The following is a 26,500-nucleotide window of genomic DNA, read 5'->3' on the forward strand; positions in this document are numbered from 1 at the left end:
GCCAGTTACCTGCCAGTTACCTGCCAGTTTCCTGCCAGTTTCCTGCTAGTTACCTGCCTGATTCCTGCCTGAATACTTGTTACCTGTCTGCCAGTCTGAGGTCCGACGGTCTGCCTTACTACTCCTGTCAGTCTGTCTAAAGGACCAGCCTGCCCGCTCACCTGGGAGCGCATATCAGCTACCTGCCTGCTTGCCTGAGGTCCGACGGTCTGCCTTACTACTCCGGTCAGTCTGTCTATGGACCAGCTTGCCCGCTCACCTGGGAGCGCTTCTCCGTTATCTGCCTGCTTGCCAGCCCGGAGGCTCCGTTGTCACGTGCTGTGACCACCAGCTATCTCAGAGACTCTTGCCCGCTCACCTGGGAGCGCATCTCCGTTACCTGCCTACTTGCCAGCCCGGAGGTCCCGTTGTCACGTGCGGTGACCACCAGCTATTCCAGAGACTCTTGCCCGCTCACCTGGGAGCGCTTCTCCGTTACCTACCTGCCTGCCAGCCCGGAGGTTCCGCCGTCACGTGCCGTGACCACCTGCTATTCCAGAGACTCTCGCTTGCTCACCTGGGAGCACACATCTACCATCTGCCTGCTAGCCTACCCGGAGGCTCTGCCATCACAGGTCGTACCTACCCCTTACCCAGAGACTGCCCTGATCACTTGCCGTAACTCCCTGTCCGTTCACCCAGAGACTGCCACCCGCTTCCTTACAAGGGCCGCCCCCTTGTATAATAGCTCAGAGGTTCCGCCTCCCGGACCCGTTACAGTGCAATTGTGAAGACTATATAACTCTCATATACTCTAAGATATGTTCATACCTGAAGAAGGCTATGTGTTTTTTATTTTATAGCCGAAACGCGTTGTTTTATTGTTTTAATATATACTATATCGAGAAAACAGAGTGAAATAAATCTTTTGAATTTAAAGAGTTTATTTTCCAATCCTTGCAAGTCTGGGAGCGCTAGTCCTATCGGGTATTTCATTCTGAATCCTATCCTACAGACCCCTGGCTGAGAGATCTTGTCACACCCGTTATGAAGCTGCATAGCTGAGGAGTTGGACACTGAAACAAAACCGTGAGGTCGACATGCAGTAATACAAGATAATTTAAAGGTGAGCTTAAAACCTTTTTTCTTTTTCTAATCTATATAGAAAAGCTACACTTAGATCTGCGCTTGTTTCTCGACCTCCCCCTAATTTTTAGACCCCACAGCCTTGAGGTCGAAATGGTTGATTCACTGGGAAATGTAATTTTAACATTTTACAACCATGTTTGGCCAAGTGTTGTGTGACACATCATCAGACATATGCATACAGTGCTGAAAAGTCATGGGAACAGCATGGGGAAGACCCCTGGAAGCATCTCTGACTACCAGGTCACTGCCTAAAAGTGTGCCCATCAGAAGTGATTGTTACACGCACGCCTCTAGGTTCAGATAGGGGCGAGACAGGTAACATGAATTCTTTGGAATCCTGGGGTAACCGTTACTCAGGGCGACCATAGACCATGTGCTGCATCTTCTCTCATGCACGCAGGGGTATTGACCCTCAGGCACAGACACATAGGTTGTTTCACTTGCTTACCAGACACACTTGACAAGAGTCCTCATAAACGGTAGAACAGTAGCATTTAATAAGAAGCCGCACAGCCAGTGCAAGTTAAGTCTTATGAGCCACAGGCTCCAGTGACAAACAGTACAGTTTCCTTAGCAGCACAGCAGTTCACAGTCTTCCCAGTAGTCAAGGACAACACAGTTCTAATGCAAAGGCACATTAATGAACACAGCATTCTTTACAGCACAGTGAGATAGAGGAGTGGTGAGGGTTTGCTGAGGGAGATGATCCCTGTGACACCATTTCTTCCAGTCCTTATCTTTCTGCCTGACAATACTTTGCTCTGTTAGTTCAGGAACTCTACCTGTCCTGTGCTTAGCTTCGCTCCTGACTTGAATACTTTTCACTTGCAGGGGCGCTTCTGTGAGATACAGAACACACACACCACCTTTCTCTTCGGCTCCAGCCAGACAGTAAACAACTTCTGCTAAAACACTCCCCTTCTCCTGTGACTGTGTTAACCCCTCTAGTTGCTGGATGCTTCTGGAGCACAACACTTCCTGTCTCATGTGCTTGTGTTACTTCTAATAGTTGCTGAATGCTTTTAAAGCAACAGCACTACTTCTGCATGTCACATGATCCTTGGCACATGCGAAGATGCCTCCCGCTATGCACCTGACATTGCAGACTTGCAACAATCTCCGTCCACGTCCTTGTCCTAGCGCAGCGTTCAGTTGACCCTACCCCATTCCTTGGAATGTAAGCGCAAGTCTGCAGCCAGCCACCCACCCACAGGCCGCAATAGTAAACTGCCAGATTTCTGGGCAGCTGCTTGCACTTGAAATGTGGCCTTTTAGGCTCGTGGAGGTGGAAGCTGTCCACAACCTCATGGCGGCGGCGGCCTGGTGTCCATACTCGGTGCCAAGCCACCACTATTTCTCCTGGTGTCGTCTCCACATTCCACAAGCACGGGTTCCACTACATTACCCGTGCCCTCCCCAGTGCACTTAAGTGGGAAGGACCGCCTAACCACAAACACATGGACAGGTGAATGTGGCCAGGGACGGTACATCTCATTAGAGCCAAGTCCACAGTAATAAAGCAAAAAGCAGCCATAAAGTATCTGGGAACCTTCCCACACACTTTTCTTAGACAGGGCTTCTTCTCGGCAGGGTTGGAAGGGTCCACCAGAGAATCCTCGGGTGGGCCCTGGCTTCTCCATCAGGAGAGTTCATGATAGGCGCAAACGATGCAGCTGCTATGGGGCTCTTGAGCGGGGAAGAAAGGTGGACCTTCAGAATCAAATCCTCTGGTGGACCCAATGTTTTTCAGTCTGACACTGCTTCTCAGTGAGAGTTGTATTTCACCACAGCCATATTCTTTAGCTCGGTGAAAGGACTGGCATAGAGGGAAACCATATCTACTCCGGGTGTCATTTCTCCCAGGCCTCTAATGCAGCTTGTTGCATAAACAATGGCAGTACATCCAACATCAGCTCTTACTTGTCGGTGGTGCTTCGGCACACAAACATCTTTCTTTGCGCCTTTAATTTCATGACTACAGAGTTGGCCAATGGCCTGACCTGCAATGTGGTTTGAGAAATTAAATGCGTAAGCACATCCAATCCACTTTAAAAAATCAGCCATAGAGTGTCTGGGAACCTTCCCACACACTTTTCTTAGCCAGAGCTGCTTCTCGGCAGGATTCGACGGGCCCACAAGAGAACCGGAGACTCATCCGGTGGGCCCTGGCTTCTACTTCAGGAGAGTTCATAGTGCCGAGGTGAGGCCATGATGATGATAGAGGCCACATCTGCTCAGTTTTCTGTTACTTGGAATGCAAGCGCAAGTACGCAGCCAGCCACCCACCCACCCACAGGCCGCAATACTAAACTGACAGATTTCTGGGCAGCTGCTTGCACTTGAAATGTGGCCTTTTAGGCTCGTGAAGGCGGAAGCTTTTCACAACCTCATGGCGGCGGCCGGGTGTCCATACTCGGTCCCCAGCCTGCCACTATTTCTCCCGGTGTCGTCTCTGCCTTCCACAAGCGCGGGTCCCACAACATTACCTGTACACGCCCCAGTGCATTTACTGCTAAGGACCGCCTAACCACAAACATTTGGACAGGTGAATGTGGCCAGGGAGGGTACGGAGCCAGTCCACATTAAAAATGCAGCCATAGTGTGTCCGGGAACCTTCCAACACAATTTTCTTAGCCATGGCTGCTTCTCGGTAGGGTTGGACGAGCCAACCAGAGAATCCTCGGGTTGTCCCTGTCTTCTGCATCAGGAGAGTTCATGATAGGCGCAAACTTTGCAGCTGGTATGGGGCCCTTGAGCGGGGGAGGAAGGTGGGCCCTCAGAATCAAATCCTCTGGTGGGCCCAAAGTTTTTCAGTCTGACACTGCTTCTCAGTGAGAGTTGTATTTCACCACAGCCATTTTCTTTAGCTCGGTGAAAGGACTGGCATAGAGGGAAACCGTATCTACTCCGGGTGTCATTTCTCCCAGGAAGTCCTCTAATGCAGCTTGTTGCATAAGCAATGGCAGTCCGTCCAACATCAGCTCGCAAACATCTTTCTTTGCATCTTTAATTTCATGACTACAGAGTTGGGAAATGGCCTGATCTGCAATGCGGTTTGAGAAATAACACGTATAAGCACGTCCAATCCACATTAAAAAATCAGCCATAGAGTGTCCGGGAACCTTCCCACACACTTTTCTTAGCCAGAGTTTCACAGGCCCACCTGAGAACTGGAGACTCCTCCGGTGGGCCCTGGTTTCTCCATCAGGACAGTTCATAGTGCCGAGGTGAGGCCATGATGACGATAGAGGCCACAATCTGCTTAGTTTTTTGTTACTTGGAATGCAAGCGCAAGTATGCAACCAGCCACCCACCCACTCCCAGGCCGCAATAGTAAACTGCTAGATTTCTGGGCAGATGCTTGAACTTGAAATGTGGTCTTTTAGGCTCATGGAGGCGGAAGCTGTCCACAACCTCATGGCGGGGGCGGCCGGTTGTCCATACTCGGTCCACAGCCGCCACTGTTTCTCCCGGTGTCATCTCTGCCTTCCACAAGCGTGGGTCCCACAACATTACCTGTGCCCTCCCCAGTGCACATAGTTGGAAGGGTCACCTAACCACAAACACGTGGACAAGTGAATGTGGCCAGGGACCGTACATCTCACTGGAACCAGGCCACAGCCAAAAAACAGTCATAGAGTGTCCGGGAACCTTCCCACACACTTTTCTTAGCCAGGGCTGCTTCTCAGCAGGGTTGGACGGGCCCACCAGAGAACCGTTGACTCCTCCGGTGGGCCCTGGCTTCTCCTTCAGGAGAGCTCATAGTGCCGAGGTCGTGATGATGATAGAGGTCACCATCTCCTTAGGTTGCTGCTGGTACTTTTCTATCGGAATCAGCTTGGCTCCAACCAGCCTGGAATATTTCCAGTGAACTATGGCACGACGCCATGGTATTAGCAGTGCCCCCATTACCAGTAGCAAAGCCATCCACAATTTCCTTCTCAGGAATTTTATTTGGTAGACTGAGTGGCTGCCCAAATACATTAGTTTCTCACAAAGAAGCTGAAGATACTGAGTGGCAGTAGGTGCAAGTTAGATATCAGAGGGAGAACAGAGAGGGCAGCACAGTGGCTCAATCCCAGCAAGGACAACATCTGCATGGATTTTGCATGTTCTCCCCGTGTTTGCATGGGTTTCCACCTCAGTAAAAAAGGGTTGGAGGGTCCCACCAAAGAATCCTCGGGTGGGCCCTGGCTTCTCCATTAGGAGAGTTCATGATAGCGCAAACTCTGCAGCTGCTATGGGGCTCTTGAGCGGAGGAGAAAGGTGAGCCCTCGGAATCAAATCCTCTGGTGGACCCAATGTTTTTCAGTCTGAAACTGCTTCTCAGTGGGAGTTGTATTTCACAGCCATATTCTTTAGCTCGGTGAACGGACTGGCATAGAGGGAAACCATATCTACTCCGGCTGTCATTTCTCCACCACCAGGTTCCGCCCATTGTCACACATGAACATGCCTGGCTGTAGGGTCAGCGGTGTCAGCCACATATCTGCCTCCTTTTTTAGAGCTGTCCACAACTCTTCAGCATTGTCGTTTGTCACCTAAGCATATTAGCTTCAGCACAGCCTGTTGCCGCTTGGCCGAGGTAGTGCTGCAGTGCTTCCAGCTTGCGACTGATGTGGTCATTTCGGAGATGGATGCTGAAGAGGAGGAGGTGGTGCCAGAGCTGTAGAATGTGGGAGTAACCCTGATTGACCCTGGGCCCACAATCCTCGGTGTCGGGAGGACGTGTTCCGTCCCAAGGTCCGACTGGGTCCCGGCTTCCACTATATTAACCCAGTGTGCCATCAGCGAGATGTACCGTCCCTGCCCACAAGCACTTCTCCACGTGTCCGTGGTTAGGTGGACTTTCCCAGTAACTGCGTTGTTGAGGGCATGTCTAATATTGTGGGACACGTGCTCGTGTAATGTGGGGATGGCACACCGGGAGAAATAGTGGTGGCTGGGGACTGAGTACCGAGGAATGGCCGCCGCCATCAGGTTGCGGAAATTTAGTTGTGTTGCCTGTGGGGCGTTGGCTGCATATTTTCGCTTGCGCTCCAAGGACTGGGGTAGGAACAACTGAACACTGCGCTTGGACAAGGATGTGGACATGCTTGCTGATGGTGCTAGTTGAGAGTGTTTAATGACAGGTGCAGGGCAGGAGGCATCTTCGCATGTGCCATGGACAGGGGATTGGCATGCACGCACAACAGCGGAAGAAGCCGTGGTGTCACCCACAGACACTGTTGCTGGACCCTGGGGTTTGGCCCACTTAGTCGGGTGCTTTGCTGCCATGTGCCTGATCATGCTGGTGGTGGGTAGGCTGCTATTTTTGCTACCCCTGCTGATGCTGGCCTGGCAAGTGGTGCAAATGGCCTTTTTGGTGTTATCTGTAGAGTCTTTAAAAAATAACCAGACTCGGGAAGACCTAACAGTTGTACTGGCAACTTCCGTCATGTTGGCATTATGAGGAATGCTTTCCCACCTTGTGTCTGCGGCCACCACACTGCTTCTTCCTGCCTGTTGTGGTGCTATGCCTCCCTTCCCCTGTGTGCTGCTGTCCTCGCTCTGTATGTCCCCTTGCCAGGTTGGATCAGTTACTATATCATCCACCACCTCGGCTTCCACTTCTGCACCCTGGTCCTCCTCCTGATTTTCTGGCAATTGTGTCTCATCATTATCATCCACCTCTTGCGACAGTAATTGCACTTTACCATCGTTGCCTTCATGTGACTGTGGCAGCTCCAATATTTGGGCATCGCTACACGCGTTCTCCTCTTGACTCGCTTGAAGCTGGCCGGGCGAGAGGCCCGAATCTACAAATGGAAAAGTGAACAGCTTTCTGAGTGTCCAAGTGTGGGACCAGTTGTCTCCGGGCACTCGGCATGGTGGGAGGAAGGAATATCAGGGTGAGGAATATGCAGTCCAGACTCACTGAGACTTGACCGTGTGGAAGACAGGGTGGAGGTGGTGGTGGCAAAGTGACTGAAAGCATTATCTGCTACTGCTATCCAGCCAACAACCTTTTGACACTGCTCTGTGTTCAATAGTGGTGTTCTGCGGTCCCCTAGTAAGTGGGACAGGAAGGTCGAGCAACAAGATGTGGGTGTTTGCTGTGGCACAATTTCATCTTGCCCACGGCCACATCTTCGGCCTCTGCATGCACCATCATGTCCACTTCCCCGTCCCTTGCCACGCACCTTGCCAATTTTAAATGGAGAACTATATTTTCCATGTTCACGAGAAATGGCTGATTTTGGAACACAGTTATATGTGATACGTCATTTTAAATAGCAGGCCTGTAATTTACTAGTATTATTCTACACAGAGACCTAGTGTGAATAGCTTCACCGACACACTGCAACGGAATGAAAATGGAAGAAATGTATGATTTTTGAACAGTCTGATAGGTGATATGTTTGACAGAGAACCACGATTTAAAATAGTAGGCCTGTAATTTACTAATATTATTCTACATGGAGACCTAGTGTGAATAGCTTCACTGACACACTGGAAATGGAAGAAATGTCTGATTGTTGAACAGTCTGATAGGTGATATGTCTGACATAGAACCACGATTTAAAATAGTAGGCCTGTAATTTACTAATATTATTCTACACGGAGACCTAGTGTGAATAGCTTCACCGACACACTGCAACAGAATGGAAATGGAATAAATGTATGATTTTTGAACAGTCTTATAGGTGATATGTCTGACAGAGAACCACGGTTTTAAATAGTAGGCCTGTAATTTACTAATATTATTCTACATGGAGATCTAGTGTGAATAGCTTTACCGACACACTGCAACGGAATGAAAATGGAAGAAATGTATGATTTTGGAACACTGTTATAGATGATATGTCTAACAGAGAACCATGGTTTTAAATAGCAGGCCTTTAATTTATTAATATTATTCTACACGGAGACCTAGTGTGAATAGCTTCACTGATACACTGCAACGGAATGGAAAAGGAACAAATGTATGATTTTTGAACAGTCTGATAGGTGATATGTCTGACAGAGAACCACAATTTAAAATAGTAGGCCTTTAATTTACTAATATTATTCTACACAGAGACCTAATATGAATAGCTTCACCGACACACTGCAACGGAATGAAAATGGAAGAAATGTATGATTTTTGAACAGTCTTATAGGTGATATGTCTGATAGAGAACCACGGTTTTAAATAGTAGGCCAGTAGTTTACTAATATTATTCTACACAGAGACTTAGTGTGAATAGCTTCACCGACACACTGCAACAGAACGGAAAAGGAGGCCAATATTTTCCACGTTCAGTTCAAATTTCTGGATTTTTATCGCTGAAATATGGCTTTATTCTGCAGTGAGAACAAGCAAATGGAGCAGAAAATGGTGTATTATGGATTGCTTTTTAAGCTAATAACCAGGATTAATATGAAAAAAAAAAATTCGCTGGCCCATGATATCTGGGGCTATGTCTAGAAATATCTGTAATTATTACAGCAGCAGCAGGCAGGACGTTCAATTGTGCTGTATCATACACTGCAGTCTGCCACATACACTGCCTGCCTGCCTAGCACTGATTATATGCAGCTGGATTAGTCCTCAGAAGGACTGTTAGTTTAGATGGATATAGATATATGTTGTGGAATACCTATACTAACTCTAAACAAGCAAATCTCTCCCTAACGCAGCAGCAGCTCTCTCTACTCTTCCTGGTTCCAGAGTAGACTGTGACGAGCATGACGGCGCCCTGTCTTATATACTCCTGATGATGCTGTGCGGCCAGCCAATCACTGTAATGCCCACAACCAACATGGCTACGGCATTACAGTGCATGGCAGGCAATCCCTGCATGTTCATTGGCTCTCTAAAGAGCACCAAACATGCAGGGAGGGGACCGAGCGCCGAGCTTGTCGAGCATAGTGATGCTCGGGCGAGTACCGAGGAGTGGCGAGCACGTTCGCTCATCACTAGTAATTATCATTAATACCAACATTACTTTTTTCACTTGAGTGGTGCCTTAAGAGCCTGTTAAGAACGGGAGACTATATGCCACTTTCTGTCAGATACTTATACAGTTATCCACAGATGCTATTTCTTACTATTGCCGTTCCTGTGCAGTATAAAGGATTATTTCTGCACGTATCCCGTTGTCTATATGGCCACTATTTAATAAAACACAAGTATATCCTATTGTATGCTGTAGTGTGAGGACTACACCTAGCCCAGTTCATTGGGTCTCTTTTCACACAAATTTCTTTGTGCCTGACATGTATATTTTTAATAATTACTTAATAAAATATAACCTTTTATGTTGGCATTATAGACTCTATGTTCTCCTTGTTTTCATATTTAATTGAGTCTCTACAACTCATTCAGGCCTAAGAACATTGGGTGTGTAAATAAGTAATAAGGGAAGAAGACAACTGTTCATTTTATTCCATACAACACACAACAAATACATGAATTTTTGTGTGAACAAGTGATACAGTTGCACTGATAAATCAAAGATAATCTAGTCACTTGCTATAGAAATTCCCTATGCATATCAATGTATGTAGAATGCTAAACAATACTTTATTTGGTTTATGTTCTTCACAAAAATACTTTTTTGTATAAAGATCATTTTATTTTTTTATTTCATATAATTTAAGGTATGGATGTGGTCAAAATCCAAGTTCATTAACAGAAAGTTTCTGATGGAAGAACTCTACCAGAGATTCCTGGATGGCAGTATGACATTGGACCATGAAAATGATCCATTTTGGGATCCAGTTGAGGCTATTCATTTAGGATCAGCTCACATCTGGCTTCAGTCTCTAGCTTACTGTATGAAACTGGAAGAACAGACAGAACTTCTGGATTCTGAGGGGGTAGAGGAGGCCATTATCCTGATAAATATTACCCCTTGCTCCAGCGGTGGAAGGTAAAGTGCTGAACAGTAACATATACATGAACCGTAACAAAGCCATAATAATCACAATTAACAATTTAAATTGTCATTTTGTATGAGCAGTTTAGAAAATAAAAAGAAAAAATATTTCTTGGGCCACCAAAGCAAACACTTTTTAGTTAAATTATTTTTGATGAGCCAGTATATTTTATCTTACATCATGAGAAGGAAATTACCAAATAATACATGTATCTCAATATTATGCATGCTACCCATATTTACAAACCCTGTTCACTCTCTGATGTGGCTGCTATTGTGCTCCCCTTGCATAATATCTGTCTAAGGATTAAAAATCTCAAGGCCCCCATGCACATTAGACAAAAGTGGCCCAGTGAAATATCGTTCATCAGTTGGATGAACAGTCATTTGTTGGTGGCAAAAAAGTAAAACTCAGACTGAATAGGCCATGTTGACTTGGCTGATGATATAATGATATAGCCATTGCGCATGATCGGCTGAAAAATCCATCACACCTACTCGGTCTTTGGAACATTCATCGGTCTGTCATTGATCAAAACAGTTATTCATTTTGCCGAGGTAAGTGATGATTAGTGATGAGCGAGCATGCTCGCTACTGCTCGGTGCTCGCCCGAGCATCTCACTGCTCAAGATGCTCGGCGCTCGCCGAGTATTTCCGGGTTGCTCGGGCCAGAACTCGGGTGCCCTCCCTGCATATTTGGCACTCTTTAGAGAGCCAATGGACATGCAGGGATTGCCTGCCATGCACTGTAATGCCGTAGCCATGTTGGTTGAGGGCATTACAGTGATTGGCTGGCCGCACAGCGTCATCAGGTCTATATCAGACCTGGCGCCGCCATGCTCGTCACAGTCACTCCGGATCAGACAGTGTAGGGAGAGCTGCTGCTGTGTCAGGGAGAGATTTGATTGTGTATTAGGTAGTGTAGGGAGAAAAAACGTACATTACACATATCCATCTTAACAAACAGTCCTTCTGAGGACTAATCCATCTGCAGAGATATCAGGCAGGCAGGGTGTATAGGCAGGGAGTGTATATAGCAGACTGCAGTGCATATAGCACGAGAGGCACCATTCCACTTCTGCCTTCTGCTGTTGTTAGATATTTCTATAGAAAGGCCCTGGTCTCAGGGGCCAGGAATACTTTTCTTTTGATCTTAATCCTCATTATTTGTTTAAAAAGCAATCCAGAGAACACCGTTTTTTCTGCGCCATTTGCTTGTTGGTACTGCAGAATACAGCCAGGTCCTTTCCATATTAGAGCGCTAGAAATCCAGCTATTTAAAACTCTGTTTTGGATCACTTATACGTTGTCTGAAAATACTGCCATTTCTGGCCTCCATTAAAAATTCCCTTTAGTGTGTCATTGAAGAAATTCACAGGAGTTTGCTGGTCAAACTACTTACCTACAGGCCAGGTATTTAAAACTCTGTTTTCTCCATCACACGGATCATATATAAGTTCGCTCCAAACTCAGTCATTTGTAGTGAGCATGGAAGAACTGTACGTGATGCCAATGGTGCATGCAGAGGCCGAGGACAAGGCAGTGGGCAAGCCGAAATTGTGCCACAACAAACACCCACATCTTCTCGCCTGACCTTCCTGTCCCAATTTCTAGGGGACCGCAGCACACCACTATTGAACCCAGAGCAGTATCAAAAGGTTGTTGGTTGGATAGCGGATAGTGCTTCCAGTCACTTAGCCACCACCACCACCACTGTTAGAACCCTCCTGTTTGTTTTTTCCATCTTGTGTTTTTCGGTCACGTGACCATCTGCCTTTATATTCCAGCTCCGCCCTTTTGGCTGTGCTGGACTTCAGTGTTTGACTGTTTCTCTAGCCAGGTGCTTCTGTGCCATTCTCTGTCTGTTCACTTGGTCCTTCTTGGACCTCTAGTACCTTTTTGTTGGTTTATCTTTTTGTGTTCTGCAACTACTTCTCTGTTTAGGAGGTGTCCCATTTTTGTTCCAGTCCTTAGTTCTTTTAGGGACCTCTCCCCTTATGCTTTAGGTCTTCGTTCAGTCTAGCCAAGGACTAAGGCGGGTCTGTTCGCTAGGAACAGGCAGCCCGCTACATCGTATGGATTCAGCTTAGTCTTACTGTAGGGATAGCTTTCCCCTCTCTTTCCTTAGTACTTGTTGCAGATCATAGCAGTAAGTCCAGCCCAAAAAAACTAAAGGCTTCTGTCCAAGTTTTGGCTCAACGCTTGCAGGGATTGTCTCTGGAGGTGGCCGAGCTCCAGCAACACGTGAGTAGCTGTTCTGGAGCGCATTTTGTGGAACCCAAGGTAGGACTGCCTGATGTTTTTTTATGGTAAACAGCAAGATTTTTTTTCCTTTAAAAATGCTTGTTTGTTATATTTTCGTTTGAGACCAAGGTCCTCTGGGAATGAATCACAGCACATTGGTTTTATTATGTCACTTTTGCGCAATGAACCACAGGGGTGGGCATTTTCTCTCCAACCTAATGATCCATGCTAAAGGTCTGTAGAAGAATTTTTTTATGCTATGGGTCTATTATATGACGATCCTGATCGAGTCTCATCTGCTTAGGCAGAACTCAGGCGTTTGAATAAGGGGTCAGGTGATATTGAAAATTATTGCACACACTTTAGAAGATGGGCTTCTGAAGTCAAATGGAATGATCCTGCTCTGAAATGTCTATTTCTTGCTGGTCTGAGTGAAAGGGTTAAGTATTTGCTAATTGCATTCCCCGCACCTGAGACTCTGCAGGATGCCATGCAATTAGCTGTTCATGTGGATAGGAGGCTGAGATTTAGGCAGAATGAGGTAAAGACTCCTGTAATGCCAGGTCCTAGTCCCCACAAAATCTGCTCAGACAGCGGAGAACCGATGGAGGTTGGAGCGAAGTCGCTCCCCTCTCAGGAAAGAGACTGGAGGTTCGCCGAGGGATTGTGTCTTTATTGTGGTAAAGCTGACCATTTGATTAAGTATTGTGAGCTTCGTTTAAGTAAAGAAAAAAAAAAGGTCATGTACGCCCGTATAGCTTGTTTATGCTCTGCAGCAGTATTTCTTTCAGGGAGTACTACTTTGCAGGAAAATTTGATTGAATTTCGGGTATTTGTGGATTGTGGTTCAACACTTAATGTGATTGATAAAGAGTTTTTGGAAAACCTTAAATTGAAATCCAAACCTTTGTCATCACCTATTTCTGTGATTGCAATTGATAACACTCCCTTGAAATGTATTACTCACAAGATTGCTGCATTTCCCCTTACTATCAATGGTCTTCACCAAGAAATTTTTGACTTGTTTGTATTAGAAAATTTACCCTCTCCGGTCGTTCTAGGATTGCCTTGGTTAAAACTGCACAATCCTTTGCTGGACTGGCCTGCTAATATGATAAAGTCTTGGAGTCCGAAGTGCTATGATAAATGTTGTAATGGTCGCATTGCGGCTGTGGAAAAAGGGGAATTACCTGTACCTATTCAAGATTTTTGGAGGGTTTTTTCGGAAGAGGAGTCGCAAGTTTTACCTCCTCATAGGGATTATCATTGCGCCATTGAGTTTGTTCCGGGAGCTACTCTTCCCAAGAGTCGCTTGTTTAATCTGACTATCCCTGAAAGAAAGGCCTTGGAGGAGTATATACAGACTAGCCTGGCTGCTGGTGACATTAGACCTTCTAAGTCGACTGTGGCAGTTAGATTTTTCTTTGTTAAGATAAAGGACGGGGGTTTACGTCCATGTCTGGATTTTCGTGAAATTAATAAGATTACCAGACGCAATTCCTACCAATTGCCGTTAATTCCTGACTAGTTTAACTAGTTAGTGGGGGCCAAGTGGTTCTCTAAGATTGATCTCCGGGGGTCATACAATTTGTTACGAGTGAAGGAGGGTGATGAATGGAAAACTGCTTTTAACACTCTGGTAGATCATTTTGAGAATCTGGTGATGCCTTTTGGTCTTACCAATTCACCTGCATTTTTTCAGAACCTTATTAATGACATCCTGAGACCTTTGATTGGTAAGAATGTGGTTGTGTATTTAGATGACATTTTGATTTATTCACTAGATCTAGAGTCCCATTGGCAGAGTGTACGTGAAGTTTTGCAGTTATTGAGTGATAATTCACTCTTTGCTAAGCTGGAGAAATGTGAGTTCGCTGTTGAGAAAATTAGTTTTTTGGGCTACATTGTCTCCAGCGAGGGCTTTGAGATGGACCCGGTGAAGGTTCAGTCCTATTGGTTTGAAATCTATACAGAGACTTTTGGGTTTTGCCAATTATTACAGGAAATTCATTAAGAATTTTTCTGTAATTGTTAAGCCTCTAACCGATGTCACCAGGAATGGTGCGAATACGGTCCAGTGGACTACTGAGGCCATTGAATCGTTTAAGTATCTCAAAGAGAGGTTCAGTTCTGCCCCTATCCTTATGCAGCCTGATGAGACCAAGCCTTTTTTGGTCGAGGTTGATGCTTCATCGGTGGGGGTCGGAGCAGTTTTGTCTCAGGAGAACAGGGATGGAGTACATCCTTGTGCCTCCTTTTCGAAAAAAATTTCGGAAACCGAACTGAATTATGATGTTGGAAATTGGCAGTTGCTGGCTATTAAACTCGCATTTGAACATTGGCGTCATTTTTTGGAAGGCGCTAGATTTCCTATTCAGGTTTTCACAGATCATAAGAATTTGATCTATCTGGATGCAGCCAAGCGCTTGAATGCCCGTCAAGCTAGGTGGGCACTTTTTTTTCTCGGTTTCATTTTTCTGTTATCTATATCCCCGGTACTAAGAATGTTAATGCCGATGCTTTATCTCGCAGCTTCTCTCTTACAGTCGGTGCCGAGGAGGAGGAGAGCATTTTACAGAAAGGAGTTGTGGTGGCGTCATTGGACTCTGTTTTGGAGAATAGGATTCTGAAAGCTCAAGATGATGCTCCATCTAACACTCCCCATGGGAGGTTGTTCGTGCCTAGAACCTTTAGGAGAGATTTGTTTGTGGAGTGTCATGAGTCTCGGTTGGCAGGTCATCCCTATTTCTGAGACTAAGAGACTTATCAGTCACAGTTTTTGGTGGCCTGGATGGCAGAAAGAAGTCATCAAGTGGGTGCGTCAATGTACTGTGTGTGCGCTAGGTCAAAGGCTTCACATTCTCCTGCTGTGGGGTTGCTTTGCCCTCTGGAGGTTCCTAGTGCACCTTGGACGCATCTCACAATGGATTTTATTACTGATCTGCCTGTGTCTGAGGGTTTTACTGTCATCTGGGTGGTCGTGGATCGTTTTAGTAAGATGTGTCATTTGGTTCCATTCATTAAGTTGCCCTCCGCCAAGACTCTTGCTAAGGAGATTGTCAAGCTTGATGGCGTTCCCACGGATATTGTTTCTGATATAGGACCTCAGTTTGTGGCTCGCTTTTGGCATGCTTTTTGTGACAGGTTGGGAGTCCATTTGTCATTTTCGTCTGGGTATCATCCTGAGTCTAATGGACAGACTGAAAGAAAGAACCAGGATGTAGAACAGTTTTTGCGTTGTTTTGTGGCGGACAATCAAGAGGTGTGGTCTGAGTTTCTGCCTCTCGCAGAATTTGCTCTTAACAATCATGCATCCTCCTCAGCTGGGTGTTCTCCTATTTTTTGTTGTACTGGGAGACATCCGTCTTTTGATTCGTTCTCCAAATTGGGGTCGGCGGTGCCGGAGGAGGAGACTTTTTCCGGTGATTTGGAGAGAGTTTTGACTAATGTACATTGCAACCTTCAAGAGGCTAACAAGAAGTCCAAGAAGTATTTTGACAAGAAATGTAAGGAGGTTTTGTTTACTGTGGGTGACTTGGTTTGGTTGTCCTCAAGGAACTCGCAGTTGAGGATTCCCTCTAAAAACTGGGTCTTAAGTTTGTGGATCCATTTAAAGTGCTTCAGGTTATTAACCCGTCTGCGGTTAGGTTGGATGTCCCTACTTTCTGGAAGATTAATCCTGTGTTTCATGTTTCCTTGTTGAAAAAAGCTGATATATCTGATAGGGATGCCACTGTCACAGTTCTTCCTGTGGTGGAAGACAGAGAATATGAAATTTCTCGTATCTTGAATTCTAGATGGCATAGAGGGAGATTACAGTATCTCGTCTCTTGGAAGGGTTTCGGTCCCGAAGATAACTCCTGGGTAAGGGCGGATGATGTCTCTGCTCCTAGGCTTGTTAGAGCTTTCCACAAGAGGTTTCTGGATAGGCCTGGGCCTGGAGGATCTGGAGGGAGTACTGTTAGAACCCTCCTGTTTGTTTTTTCCATCTTGTGTTTTGCGGTCACGTGACCATCTGCCTTTATATTCCAGCTCCGCCCTTTTGGCTGTGCTGGACTTCAGTGTTGTTTGACTCTTTTGCTAGCCAGGTGCTTCTGTGCCTTTCTCTGTCAGTTCGCTTGGTCCTTCTGGGACCTCTAGTACCTTTTTGTCAGTTTATCTTTTTGTGTTCTGCAACTACTTCTCTGTTTAGGAGGTGTCCCATTTTTTTTCCAGTCCTTAGTTCTTTTAGGGACCCCTCCCCTTATGCTTTAGGTCTTCGTTCAGACTAGCCGAGGACTAAAGCGGGTCTGTTCTCTAGGAACAGGCAGCCCGCTACATCGTAGGGATTCAGCTTAGTCTTACTGTAGGGATAGCTTTCCCCTCTCTTTCCTTAGTACTTGTTGCAGATCACAAAAACCACCCTGTCTTCCACACAGTCAAGTCTCAGTAGCCGTGAGTCTGGACCGCATATTCCTCACCCTGATCCTCCTTCCTCCCACCATGCCGAGTACCCAGAGACAACTGATCCCACACTTGGACACTGTGAAGAGCTGTTCACTTTTCCATTTATAGATTCGGGCCTCTCGCCCTGTCCACTTGAAGCGGGGCAAGAGGAGATCGCGTGTAGCGATTCCCAAATATTTGAGCAGCCACGGTCACAAGAAGGCGACGGTGGGAAAGTGTCACAAGAGGTGGACGATGATGAGACACAGTTGCCGGAAAGTCAGGAGGAGGACCAGGGTGCGGAAGTGGAAGACGAGGTGGTGGATGATATAGTAACTGACCCAACCTGGCAGGAGGACATGAAGAGCGAGGACAGCAGCACACAGGGGGAGGGAGGCAGAGCACCCCAACAGGCAGGAAGAAGCAGTGTGGTGGCCGCAGACAGAAGGCAGGCAACCGTTCCCTGTAACACAAACTCGAAGGAAGTTGCCAGTACAATTGTTAGGTCTTCCCGAGTCTGGTTGTTTTTTAAAGACTCTGCCGATAACCCCAAAAAGGCCATTTGCACCACCTGCCAGTCCATCAGCAGCAGGGTTGGCAAAACGACCAGCCTGACCACCACCAGCATGATCAGGCACATGGCAGCAAAGCACCCGACTTTGTGGGTCGAACTCCAGGGTCCAGAAACAGTGTCTGCGGGTGGCACCATTGCTTCTTCCACTGTTGTGCATGCAAGCCAATCCCCTGTCCATGGTGCATGCGAAGATGCCTCCTGCCCTGCACCTGTCGTTGCACACTCTCAAGTATGCAGCCAACGCCCCACAGGCCACACTACTAAATTCTCACATTTCACTACTGCTTGCGCTTGAAATGTTGTCTTTTAGACTCAAGGAGACGGAAGCATTCCGCAACCTGATGGCGACGGTCGTCCCTCAGTACTCGGTCCCCAGCCGCCACTATTTCTCCCGGTGTGCCGTCCCAGCATTACACAAGCACATGTCCCAAAACATTAGCCGTGCTCTCAACAACGCGGTTACCGGTAAAGTCCACCTAACCACGGACACGTGGACAAGTGCTTGTGGGCAGGGATGGTACATCTCGTTGACGGCACACTGGGTTAACATAGTGGAAGCCGGGACTCAGTCGGACCTTGGGATGGAACACGTCCTCCCAACGCCAAGGATTGCGGGCCCTAGGTCAATCAGGGTTGCCCCCACGGTCTACAGCTCCTGCATCTCATCCTCCTCAGCCTCCCCCTCCTCTTTAGCCTCCATCTCCGAAATGACCACATCAGTCACAAGCTGGAAGCACTGCAGCACTGCCTCGGCCAAGCGGCAACAGGCTGTGCTGAAGCTAATATGCTTAGGTGAAAAACTGCACAATGCTGAAGAGTTGTGGACAGCTCTGAAAGAGGAGGCAGATCTGTGGCTCACACCGCTGAACCTACAGCCAGGCATGGTCGTGTGTGACAATGGCCGGAACCTGGTGGTGGCTCTGAGGCGAGGCGAGCTCACACACGTACCATGCCTGGCCCATGTGCTTAACCTCGTGGTTCAGCGGTTTCTCAAATCCTACTCGGAGCTGCCGGATCTGCTTGTTAAAGTACGCCGCCTGTGTGCCCATTTTAGAAAGTCAGCAACAGCTTCCGCCGCCCTTGCAGTGTTTCAGCAGCGTTTGCAGCTTCCGGCTCACAGACTGGTATGTGATGTCCCCACGCGTTGGAACTCTACACTGCAGATGTTGGGAAGGATTTGTGAGCAGAAGAGGGCAGTTGTTGAGTACCAGCTTCAACAAGGCCGTCGGTATTCAGTTCAGACTCCATACATAAGACCTCAGGAGTGGACATGGATGTCAGACATATATACCATCCTCCAAAACTTTGAGGACTCCACCAAGATGGTGAGCGGCGATGACGCCATAATTAGCTTCACCATCCTGCTTCTCTGTCTTCTGAAATGCTATCTGCTCACAATCAAAGAGGATGCATTGCAGGCGGAGCATGATGAGTTGGAGCAAGGAACCATACAGGGTGATTACACACAGCCAAGCCTCATCTCATCCCAACGTGGATTGGGTGACAATGAGGAAGAAGAGGAGGAGGAGGAAGGACAAGAGCTAGTTTCATGCACTATAGACGGTACTACCTGCACAGCTGTCATACCGTCTGTTCAGTGTGGATGGCCTGAGGACAGAGAGGAGGAGGAGAGCATGGTCAGTCATCCTCTTGGTGAGGACAAGGAAGCCTTGCCTGTTTGTAGTCTGGCACGCATGGCTGAGTTTATGTTACGCTGCCTTTCCCATGACCCTCGCGTTCTCAAAATTTTGGGTGACAGTCATTACTGGTTGGTGACACTTCTAGACCCACGCTACAAGGAGAACTTTATATCTCTTATTCCTGAGGTGGACAGGTGGACAAAAATGGGGCAGTACCAGAAAGCTCTTGTTGCGGAACTCTTAAAAAAATTCCCATCTTAAAACGCTGGCGGCAGAGGGCACACTTTGTTGGACAACCAAGGAGTACAGGCGAGAGAGACACAACTTCAGTCCAGCAAAGGCAGGGGAACACTGTCAAAGTTCTGGGAGAGTTTTCTCAGACCCTCCCATCGAACAGGCCCTGAAACGCGGGGTACTCTCACAAGGACATCAAAGTTTGGGAAGATGCTGAGGGAGTACCTTGCCGACCGTACCAACGTCCTCTGTGATTCCTCTGTGCCTTATAATTATTGGGTATCCAAGCTGGATATGTGCAATGAACTGGCTCTCTATGCCTTGGAGGTCCTGGCCTGCCCTGCCGCCAGCGTTTTATCAGAGCGGGTTTTTAGTGCTGCTGGTGGAATTATAACTGATAAGCGCATCCGCCTGTCAGCTGAAAATTCCGTACAGGCTGACTCTTATAAAAATGAACAAGGGCAGGATTGGGCCAGACTTCTCAACACTACAGAATGATATCAGCATGACATAAACTCAAATCCAGTGTCTTTTCTTTGGAGGTGTATTCCTGTAACATCATTGGCGGCGTGCTGGCATAGCTTACCACCTCCCACCTTGCAAAACCACCATCTTACCTATCAATCCAGGCTGCACACTTTGCTCCAGTACCTGCTGTGTCTCTTGTCTGATTGCTTAGGGTGGCGGCGCGGCTACTGCCTGATTCTTATAGTTACTGTGTGCGCACTCCTAATGCCTCCCCAGCCTATTACTGTGAGTTACTGGATACTTAAACCCCCTCCACCCAGTAGGGGGTGCCTGAGCAACACTTTCATTCAGTTTGTTCTGTGCAACTGAGTTGCCAGGTCCTGTCCCGTATCTTGTCTGTTTCCGCCCCTGGGGGCTGTATACCCAGGCCTGTTACCTGTATCTGTGACTTCTAGTCTGTCTCCGCCACCCTGGGGGCTGAGTTCCCAGGCTCGTTCCTATATCTTATTCCTGGTTCTGTTCCAGTCTGTGTCCTAGCCCGTTACCTGTTTCTCTCTATGTCCGAACCTTCCCTTTTCCTGCAGTGTCTGAACCTGAAAGGAAGGCAACTAAGGTAATAAAGGGAATGGAGGGACTAGAATACCCAGAGAGGTTGCCAAAATTAGGCCTATTTACGTTGGAAAAGAGAAGTCTTAGCGGAGACCTCATAAACATGTATAAATACATCAGGGGGCAGTACAGAGATCTCTCCCATGACCTATTTATGCCAAGGATGGTGACAAAGACAAGGGGGCACACTATGCGTCTGGAGGAAAGGAGGTTCCTGCACCAGCCTAGAAGGGGATTCTTTACGGTCAGAGCCGTGAGACTCTGGAACTCTCTGGGAGAGGAAGTGGTGATGTCCAACTCACTTAATGAGTTCAAGAGAGGCCTGGACGCCTTTCTTGAGAACAATAAAATTACATCTTATGCTTAGTTAATTAATCCAGGGATTTAATCTGACTGCCAGATTGGTGTCGGGAAGTGAATTTTTCCTCAATGATGTAAATTGGCCTATACCGCATGTTGTTTTGTTTTTTTTTGCCTTCCCCTGGATCAACGCTGCGGAATAGCTGCAGTGCACAAGAAATAGGCTGAACTGGATGGACGCTTGTCTTTTTTCAGCCTTATAAACTATGTATAAACTATGTAACTATGTAACCTGCAGCTACCTCCAACTCGTTGTCTCTGAACTTCTGTTTGTGAGTTTTGTGTACACTCGCTACTTCATTGTAAGTATCTTGTGTGTATCTGGTTCTGCTTATTCACCGCACCTGCCACTTCACTCTGCTCGTCTACCGCACCTGCGGGTTTTGCTCTGCTCGTCTACTGCACCTGCGGGTTTTGCTCTGCTCGTCTACCGCACCTGCGGATTTTGCTCTGCTCATCTACCGCACCTGCGGGTTTTGCTCTGCTCGTCTACAGCACCTGCGGGTTTTGCTCTGCTCGTCTACCGCACCTGCGGGTTTTGCTCTGCTCGTCTACCGCACCTGCGGGTTTTGCTCTGCTCTGCTGATCTACCGCATCTGCGGATTTTGCTCTGCTTGTCTACCGCACCTGTGGGTTTTGCTTTGCTCTGCTTGTCTACCGCACCTGCGGATTTTGCTCTGCTCTGCTTGTCTACCACACCTACGGGTTTTGCTCTGCTCTGCTTGTCTACCACACCTGTGGGTTTTGCTCTGCTCTGCTTGTCTACCGAACCTATGGGTTTTGCTCTGCTCTGCTTGTCTACCGCACCTGCGGGTTTTGCTCTGCTCTGCTTGTCTACCACACCTGCGGGTTTTGCTCTGCTCTGCTTGTCTACCGCACCTGCGGGTTTTGCTCTGCTCTGCTTGTCTCTGCTTGTCTACTGCACCTGCGGGTTTTGCTCTGCTCTGCTTGTCTACTGCACCTGTGGGTTTTGCCCTGCTTGTCTACTGCACCTGCGGGTTTTGCCCTGCTTGTCTACCGCACCAGCGGGTTTTGCCCTGCTTGTCTACCGCACCTGTGGGTTTTGCTCCGCTTGTCTACCGCACCTGCGGGTTTTGCTCTGCTCTGCTTGTTTACCGCACCTGCGGGTTTTGCTCTGCTCTGCTTGTCTACCGCACCTGCGGGTTTTGCTCTGCTCTGCTTGTCTACTGCATCTGCGGGTTTTGCTCTGCTCTGCTTGTCTACCGCACCTGTGGCTCCGTTCCTGTGTCCCAGTCTTTACTGGTCCCTATCCTGCCTGCGTTCGTACCTGCTAGTACCCACCTGTCTGCATGCCAGCCGTGCCTGCCAGTGCCCACCTGTCTGCGTGCCTGCCAGTGCCTGTCAGTGCCCACCTGTCTGCATACCAGCCGTGCCTGCCAATACCCACATGTCTGCATAGCAGCCGTGCCTGCCAGTACCCACCTGTCTGTATGCCAGCTTAACCTGCCTTTTTCTGCATTCCCCGGTGTGGGTCAACAGCTGTGACCGGGGTCTGACCTGGAGTAGCACCTGGTCCCTCTGCTCAGTTCCTCCCTGGTTCACGGAGTCGACTGAGCCGCCGTGTGACCTTGGTCGGACCGAGTTGATACTTAGTTACCCCCCTCCAGGCACTTCTCGGTTCATGGTCCAGTGGGATCACTAATCATGCTCACGCCAGTCAGTCTGGGCATGTGCGTAACAATTCCCATGCACATTTTCACACCCACACATGGGTATACGCTTCCTGATTTTGTCTATTTGCTTTTGTCCTCCTCCTCCTCATCATCCTCCACCACCATATCACCAGGGTGACCGTGGTCCGTGATGCAACACCCACATAACTTTTTTAAAGGGTGTTTATGATGCCTGTAAAAAAAATTTTTTATACAGTATGTTCATGTATACCCCCCAGGGGTAAATGTTTGTCAGCCCATACACTTAGTGCATGGGCATTACAAGTATAGGAGGCCCACTCCTTTCTAACGGGAACATTTTTTTATGAGGCCCTCCTCCACGTCTCTTCCAAGGGGCATTGAAGTGCCTCCAAATTTTTGCCAGCTCTTGCATTCGCTGCATAGGCCAACACTATGGGAGACTCTCTCCTTTCTAATGGAAATTTGTCGTTACTGTGGCCCTGCTCCATGTGTCTTTAAATTCTTAGTGGGATTTTTCCTAAAATTGTTCAGCCGTTGGACTCACTGCATACCCTATAACTGTATAGCAGACTCTCCTTTCTAATGGGAACATGTCGTACCTTGTTACTGTGGCCCTGCTCCATGTGTCTTTAAATTCTTAGTGGGGTTTTTCCTAAAATTGGTCAGCCGTTGGACTCACTGCATATCCTATAACTGTATAGCAGACTCTCTCCTTTCTAATGGGAACATGTCGTACTTGTTACTGTGGCCCTGCTCTATGTGTCTTTAAATTCTTAGTGGGGTTTTTCCCAAATTTTGGCAGCTCTTGCAGTCACAGCATGGGCATTACCACTATAGGAGACCCGCTCCTTTATAATGGGAACATTTTTTTTACTGAGATCCTCCTCTATGTCTCTTGAAAGGGGTATTGGGTTGCGTCCAAATTTTCTGCCCTTGCAGTCACTGGATACGCAATAACAGTATAGGAGACCCACTTGTTAACCGCTTCCCGCCCGCCCACTGTACATAAACGTCGGCGCTGCCTGGGCTCTGTGCAGCGCCGACGTTTATGAACGGTCAATGGTCCCGCCGCCCTCAGGACCCCGAGGGTCCTGCAAGTGCTGCGGTTGCGGTTCAGAGCGACAGCTCTGACAGGGGACATCATCGGGACCTGATTGAATCAGGTCCCAATGATGTTCCCCCTTTGCTATCTTCTATATGCCGCAATTGCGGCATATAGAAGATAGTGAGAGGAGAGGGGGTCGTCCACTTACCTCTCCGATGGCCCCCTGATGCCTTCCAGGACCTGCCGTTGTTATGGCAGTTGGAGGTCACATGACCGCCTCCAGATCTGCCATATATGGTGTCCTGCTAGGCTCAGCCTGCAGCTGAAGTCTAGCAGGAGACAGACAGTGTGAAACTGTCAGCAAACTTCTCATGCAATGTAATACATGTCTATTACATTGCATGAGAACAATGATTAGAAAAATAAAAATTAATGTCCCATACAGGGACTAAGTAAAAAAACAATATATATTTATGCAAAAACAAAAAGAGTACACATATTTGGTATTGCCGCGTCCGAAACAACCCGATCTATAAAACTGGCACACTAATTAACTCATTCTTTGCACACCGTAATAAAAATAAATAAAAAACGGAGCAAAAAGCTATGCTTTTTCATCATATCGCCAAACAAAAAGTGGAAAAAAATGCGATCAAAATGTAAAATGTAAATAAAAATGGTACCGCTGAAAACGTCATCTTGTTCCGCAAGAAAAAAGCCGCCATACGGCTCCATCAGCCGAAAAATAAAAAAGTTATAGCTCTCAGAATAAAGCGATGCAAAAAAATATTTTTTCTATAAAATTGTTTTATTGTGTAAAAGCGCCAAAACATAAAAAAATATACAGTAAGTGTAGTATCACTGTAAACGTACTGACCCGAAGAATAATGCTGCCTTTTCACTTTTACCACACGCAGAACGGCATAAAAAAAACACCTCAAAAAACAATTCCTGAATTGTTGGTTTTTGTTAATTTTACCTCCCAAAAAATGGAATAGAAAGCGATCAAAAAATGTCACGTACCCAAAAATGGTACCAATAAAAATGTCAACTTGTCCCGCAAAAAACAAGCTGTCACATGACTCTGTCGGCCGAAATATGGAAAAATTATAGCTCTCAAAATATGGCAATGCAAAAACTAGATTTTGCAAAAAAAACGTCATTTAGTGTGTGACAGCTGTCAGTCATAAAAACCCGATATAAATCTTGTACCGCTGTAATCGCACCGACCCGAAGAATAAAGTAATCTAATCAGTTATATCACACGAGGAATGGCATAAAAAATAAATAAAACCAATTCTTCACCTGCTACTGATTTATTATGTCTCCCAAAGATCGCAGTAAGGCTCTGCTCACATTTATCCTGCGCTCTGCGCTGAGCACTTACACCAGAGTTTCCGTGCAAATCTCTGAAATACGTGATTCAGACGGAACCCATGACGGAAGATTCAATGTAATGAGGCAGATATAGGCCACTGTGGATGCCGTCTGGCCTGTGATCCCACGGTGTCAGTTTTTTTAGGCGTGCATAAAAGTGGGGTTGGCCACAGTTTTGTGCACTTCTGGAAAAAAGGACACCGCTAAACAGAGGCCAGACGGAGTCCAGAGTGACTCTGCCGCCTCATTACAGTGAATGGATTCCGCAGGGGTTTCATCTGAATTACATCACTTGGAAATTTAGATGGAAACCCTGATGTAAGTGCTCAGCCTAGAGCGCCGGATAAATGTTATGTAAAATGTTCCCAATAAAAGCTTCAACTCAGTCCTCAAGAAAAGCTGGTCCCCACTCAGGTCCGTCAACTGTTAAAAATATCAGGGACTTCCAAGTTACTGGTAGCAGAAAGGCTCTGGAAAAGCGAAATGGCTCTTGCCCCCCAAAAGAAATTCAGAAAATTTTGTGCTCCCAAATCCAAATGCCTAATCTACAATAATTTGTTCTCCAATTGTCAAATAGCGCTCCGTCCCTCCCAGATCTCGCCGTATGGCTAAGTGGTACGATACAGCCACATATGGGGTATTGCCACTTTTAGAAGAAATTGTGTGACACATTTCATTCAACACCATTTTTACCCATTGCCCTGTGTGAAAATGTAAAATCTGAGGGTAAAACATTTTTTTGTGGTAAAAATAATTATGTTTTCTTCACTGCCCAATAGTATAAATTAAAAAATTAAAAAATACTCACTACTTCCCTAGATGAATTCCTTGAGAGGTGTAGTTTACAAAATGGGGTCACTTGTGGGGGTTTCTGCTGTTTCGGTATGTCAGCGACTCTTCAAATGTGACATGGTGTCTGCAACCTATCCCAGCCAACATAGCGCTCCTTTCTCTTCCGAACCCTGCCGTACACCAAAGCAGTGGTTTTCCCCCACATATGGGGTATCGGCGTACTCAGGAGAAATTGCACAACAAACTTCATGGTGCAATTTCTCCTGTTATCCTTATCATAATGCAAAATTAGGGGATGAAAAACATTTTTTGCGGGAAAAATGTGAAAATTTTATTTTTACAGCTCAATATTATAAACTTCTGTGAAGCACCTGGGGGTGCAAGGTGCTCACCACACATCTAGATAAGTTCCCTAAGGGGTCTAGTTTCCAAAATGGTGTCACTTGTGGGGGGTTTCCACTGTTTAGACACATCAGGAGCTCTCCAAACGCAACATGGCGTCTGCTAATTATTCAAACAAATTTTACATTCAAAAAGTCTAATGGCGCTCCTTCCCTTCCGAACCCTGCAGTACGCCCAAACAGTGGTTTTCCCTCTCATATGGTGTATCAGCGCGCTCATGAGAAATTGCACTACAAATTTTGCATTCCATTTTTTCCTGTTACCCTTGTGAAAATAAAAACATTGGGTCTAAAGTAACATTTTTGTGAAAAAAAGTTAAATGTTCATTGTTTTCTTCCACATTCCAAAAATTCCCTTGAAACACCTGAAGGGTTAATAAACTTCTTGAATGTGGTTTTGAGCACCTTGTGGGGTGCAGTTTTTAGAATGGTGTCACTTTTGGGTATTTTCTGTCATAAAGGCCCCTCAAAGTCACTTCAAATAAGATGTGGTCCCTAAAAAAATGTTTTTGTAAATTTTGCTGGAAAAATGAGAAATCGCTTGTCAAATTTTAACCCTTATAGCTTCCTAACAAAAAAAAATTTTGGTTCCAAAATTATGCTGATGTAAAGTAGACATGTGTGAGATGTTATTTATTAACTAT

General features: G+C 46.7%; 1 protein-coding gene across 1 annotated transcript in view; it reads left to right on the forward strand.

Moving 5' to 3' along the window:
* Nucleotides 1-26,500, forward strand: part of LOC141258647 (kinesin-like protein KIF28) — a 195,842-nt gene that overhangs the window by 153,090 nt on the left and 16,252 nt on the right. The window contains exon 12 of the mRNA XM_073673600.1: nucleotides 9,754-10,025. Coding sequence (XP_073529701.1) covers nucleotides 9,754-10,025 — 272 coding nt within the window. The remainder of the gene's footprint in view (nucleotides 1-9,753; nucleotides 10,026-26,500) is intronic.

The sequence above is a fragment of the Phyllobates terribilis genome, unplaced genomic scaffold (genome assembly GCF_046119375.1).
Source record: "Phyllobates terribilis strain yellow unplaced genomic scaffold, ASM4611937v1 Scaffold_3__8_contigs__length_932513732, whole genome shotgun sequence".
In the NCBI taxonomy this organism is placed as follows: domain Eukaryota; kingdom Metazoa; phylum Chordata; class Amphibia; order Anura; family Dendrobatidae; genus Phyllobates; species Phyllobates terribilis.